General features: G+C 40.1%; 1 protein-coding gene across 1 annotated transcript in view; it reads right to left on the bottom strand.

The window, feature by feature from the left end:
• vtg3 (vitellogenin 3, phosvitinless) overlaps positions 1–4,324 on the bottom strand; it is a 41,979-nt gene that overhangs the window by 27,543 nt on the left and 10,112 nt on the right. Inside the window, 1 exon segment of the mRNA XM_008296938.1 lies at positions 2,239–2,490. Within this exon segment, the coding sequence (XP_008295160.1) occupies positions 2,239–2,490 (252 nt within the window).

The following is a 4,324-nucleotide window of genomic DNA, read 5'->3' as shown; positions in this document are numbered from 1 at the left end:
CCTTCCAGTAAACAGCTGGACGCTTCCACACGGTGGTCTGTAGAACAACTGTGATACAAACTAAAGCAATGAATTCGTGAACAGATTATTGACAGAGGATGATTTTAACTACTGCACATAGCTCATGCTGGTCGTATTTAACGACCTCCTGCTCTTTAACGTCGTTTGACTAAGCTGGAGATGGTTTTTGGTTTTGGTGATTCCTTTAACTGTCAACATCTTTGCACAGTAAGACCTGATGTAAATATGTTGGTTTGCTCATTTCTACACCTTTAAAACCTTCAAACATGAGTTCTTCTGACTTGAGCGACTTTGATTTAAACTGAATAAACACATCAGGTTATAATAAACTCAACTCAGCTTCCTGGATGCTTTGTTAGAGATTCTCCGGCTCTACACCTGCATCACTTCATAATTAATCCAACAGTAACCAGGAGCAGCTTCACACGTCGTCTTTGTGCCGAATTCACAGAATGAAACTCGAGTCTCGTGTTTATTGAGCTTGTTTTAGGAAGTTTGGCTCATTTAAATCAGATGGTTTTATTCTTTCACGGCTCATTAGTCGACTTGAAGCGTAATTAATCAACCAAAGTGCCGTTAAGTCACATTTTTATGGCAGCAGGTGAAACGCCTGAGATCTGATGGTTGGTTTAGTTCGTTAAACTCACCCGTCTTAGTCTTTGGTTGACTTTAGTTGGACTTAAACACCAATAAACTGATTTTCTTCCACCGTTTGTTAGAGTTCACACTGATTTCTGGGTTATTTTATAGTTTTAACATTAGTGACGTATTTTTAAATGTCTGCAGCCTTTAAATCTTCTATTTGTAAGTTCTACAGATAAATAAAGAAGTTATGTGTATATCTTTATGGACATATTCCATCACTGTATCCTGAATCGTGTTTATAATAATAATCCCTTCCAGATGTTGTAGAAAACCTACTTGGAACAACTTATTTTTCTTTCTAGAGGAACGACGTAACTCAGTGCAGTTTGTTGGTTAAACAGAATTTCTTTAGAAGTCGTCGTATTTTCAAAAAAAGATTGAACTGAACTATATATATATATGTATATGTATCTATACAAAAGCAACAGTTTGTTTTTAAGAGTGCAGCGTGTAGACGGGGGACAAATTAAAGGAAAATCCAACATGTTGGGTGTCAGAAATCTGCCACAACAGCTCCTGTGCATCTCTGTGATCATTCTCAGTGTCTGGGACCCAAATATTAGCTTATAATATAATATCAATCCATCCGTCCATCATCGCTACACCTTTATCGTCACTGGGGTCGCAGGTTCACCTGGACAGGTAACCAGTCTATCACCTCCTCACCGGGACGTGAACCGCCGACCTTCTAGCTGCGAGGCGACGATGCTAACCACCAAAACCACCCTGCAGCCCTATGACATCATATAATATATCAAAACCATCTGATTCCCGTCACTGCAGGACTTAATAGATTCAGGTTTTGCCTTTAATTTGTCAACAAGTCACGTATTTTATTTAAAAACTACAGGATTTGAACCAAAGTGTTGCACAGTTAAAACAGCAAAACACAAAAAGACAAATCTGAATACAAGTCAATAAAATAAAGAGAATAACAGACAGAACACAGACATTAAAGAGCAGATTAGGCCCTCACACACAGAGAATNCTGTTCCTCAGAATGTTTTCCTGTAATGTGATGTAATAAAAAACACAGAACGTTAATCCTTTTTCTTGAGGGAACATTCTGGAACAGTTATAGAATGTTCCCACAACGACAACGGAGGAAGAGCATTCTCAGTCCAACGTTCAGTTTTGGGAACATACAACGTATGTTTTTAGAGCATCTCCCATCATCCTGTCTTTAAGAAGAACATTCTGGGAACCAAAAGGAATCAAAAGAATTGAGCCGAGTTAAAAAAAAGTTTACTCAGCTCAATATGTTTGGTTCATAAACAACGGAATTAACGTGTCTCAAACTGTCCGGGATTTTCGGGGGTTTAAACTTCGCAGAGACTCTTGTTTGTCGTGAATTTCGGAAACACGCGAGGTGGAAACTTACTGCGTGACTTTGTTAAATTAAATTCCGGTGGTTTCTTTTCATTCTTTTCTTTTCGCTGGAACAGGATCAGATTGTTTTCGTACCGACTCTGAGACCAGAAGAAACTCTTTAGTCTGTCTTTAACCCATGTGTGCATGTGATAACGAACTTTAAACGATTCCGAGTGCAGAACAAACACTTGAACGGTTTACCTCCTCCAGCTCGTAGACCTTCTGTGTGGTTTTCACGGTGAACTGGAAGAAGTCCAGGATTCCTCTCACGATGTTGACCACGGTTTCAGGAACCTCGGCGCCGGCCCGGATGTCTCGAATGTGTCCGCCGACGTAGTCGAACACGAAGGGTTTGGTGAGATGGGCGGCAAATCTCTGGGTGAGCTTCGGAGACGGGGTGAAGCTGTCTTTACCCGGGAAACCGTTGAACTCGTGGATGGCCAAGTCTGAAACCTGCATGACAGAAAAGTTGCTTCTAGTGCTACATTCAAGAAAATATGTAAATAAAAACAAAACAACGAATATTTAGGGGAAAAATATGCAACCTTATGGACAAAACGCTTCAGTGCCGTTAACAAGAATCTTAGACATGAAACTTTTTAGCAGATTTTCGAAATTTCGAGGATTAAGTGGAGTGTTAAAAAATGTTCCTGTAAAATTACATACTGGCAGCTAGTATTATTATTGAGATATTTTTAAAAGATAATTGCTGTATGATTGATTACAGTAAAATAGGAGGTTTACTGTTTAATACTTAATTTATTTTGTGTTTCCTGTAATAAACATAAACTATTAATTTTTTTTTCATCTTTTAAATTAATTCAACTGTGAATTGCAGACATATTTCATAAATCACATGTCTTTAATCTGTGTGATCCAGAAATGACTGTGTTTAACATGTAAAAATGCACTAAAATAACTGAAATGATAAAGGATAAAGTACGAGGGAGGTCACATCAGTATGGATCAGGAACATTGATTCAAAGGCAGCCGTGTACAACACATTGTAGTCTGTTATGACCCTGTGCGGGTCATCTGTGGTGTTTTGTGTTTTTGTGTTTGTCCTCAGAGTGAGTGTGTGTGTGTGCATGAGTGTGGTGGAACGAATGAATTAGGAGCAGGTGGTGACCCCGGGTTGGCCGGCTCACCTGCTGCCGCGCCGATTTCCAGCCACACCATTGGTCAGAGGGCGGGCCAACCCACTATTTAAACAGCCCGCCAGCTGTACTCGTCCTCCTCACCTCCAGCCTCACCACCTCGGAGAAAGCCAGCAGACCCTTTGCAACGGCACCTCAGGAGGAGTCGTGTGTTTGTTACAGAATCATTTGAAAACAGATCCCGAGTCTTGTGGTGACTCTTGGTAAACTTGTAGTTAGAGAGCAGAGTAGGAGGGAGAGGCCCTTTTCTTTTGTACCTTTTCTCCTGTTTTTTGTTATTAGGTAGTTAAGATTGTTGTCTTTTATTTGCTTTTTCTTTTCTGATAGTCAGGATTAAGGTAGGATCGGTTTTGTTTGTTGTTTTGGCCTGTTTCCCCTCCTCGTTATAAAAATAAAGAAACTGCTCATCTTTTGTTACCTGACTTGTCGTTGTGGCTGGACTTCTTCGAGGTGGAAAGACTGGTGTGGGGCAATATCAGTGCTATGCTCAAGGTTCCCCTAGACCGGGGCGTAACATAGTCACCTCCATATGTTTCAGAAACCAAAATTTACTTAACAGAATATAAAAAAATATATATATAAACGTCCTATCTCATGGCATCAGTGTGAGGTTATCAATTACATTCATAACTGCCAAAGTCTAAACGTTGCTTCATGAACTGTTCTCCAGAAACTTTGTGCTGATGTCTCATTAATATTATTATTGTTGTTCTTTATTATTGGCTCCACGACTGCATCAGAAACATGGAATTTGACTGTATTTTACAGTCTTTCTAACAATATTCATTACATAAACCTCCAAATAACACATTAAATGATGAGCACCAGATGGTGCGCTGCCACTTATTCCACTTGTTTTATGAATAATATACAGAATTAACTGCTGCTTTACAGTGTTTCTGACATTAAACGGGGCTCTGCTGTGGTTCCTACCTGCAGGGCGAAGGACTGTGCAGACGCGCCTCTGATCTTGACTATGCACGACATTTTCACGCCAGACTCGGCCGAGTTCGGCATCCCGAGTCCGAAGTTCACCTCGCCGTCGTATTTGTACTCGTAGGTTTTCTTGGGATTCAGGCGAGGCTCTGGAAAGTGTTTATTTAGTGTTAAATCTCACTTTTTGTTCAAAT

The sequence above is a fragment of the Stegastes partitus genome, unplaced genomic scaffold (genome assembly GCF_000690725.1).
Source record: "Stegastes partitus isolate 25-593 unplaced genomic scaffold, Stegastes_partitus-1.0.2 Scaffold1169, whole genome shotgun sequence".
Lineage (NCBI taxonomy): Eukaryota > Metazoa > Chordata > Actinopteri > Pomacentridae > Stegastes > Stegastes partitus.
This window is presented reverse-complemented; position numbering and strand designations above follow the sequence as displayed.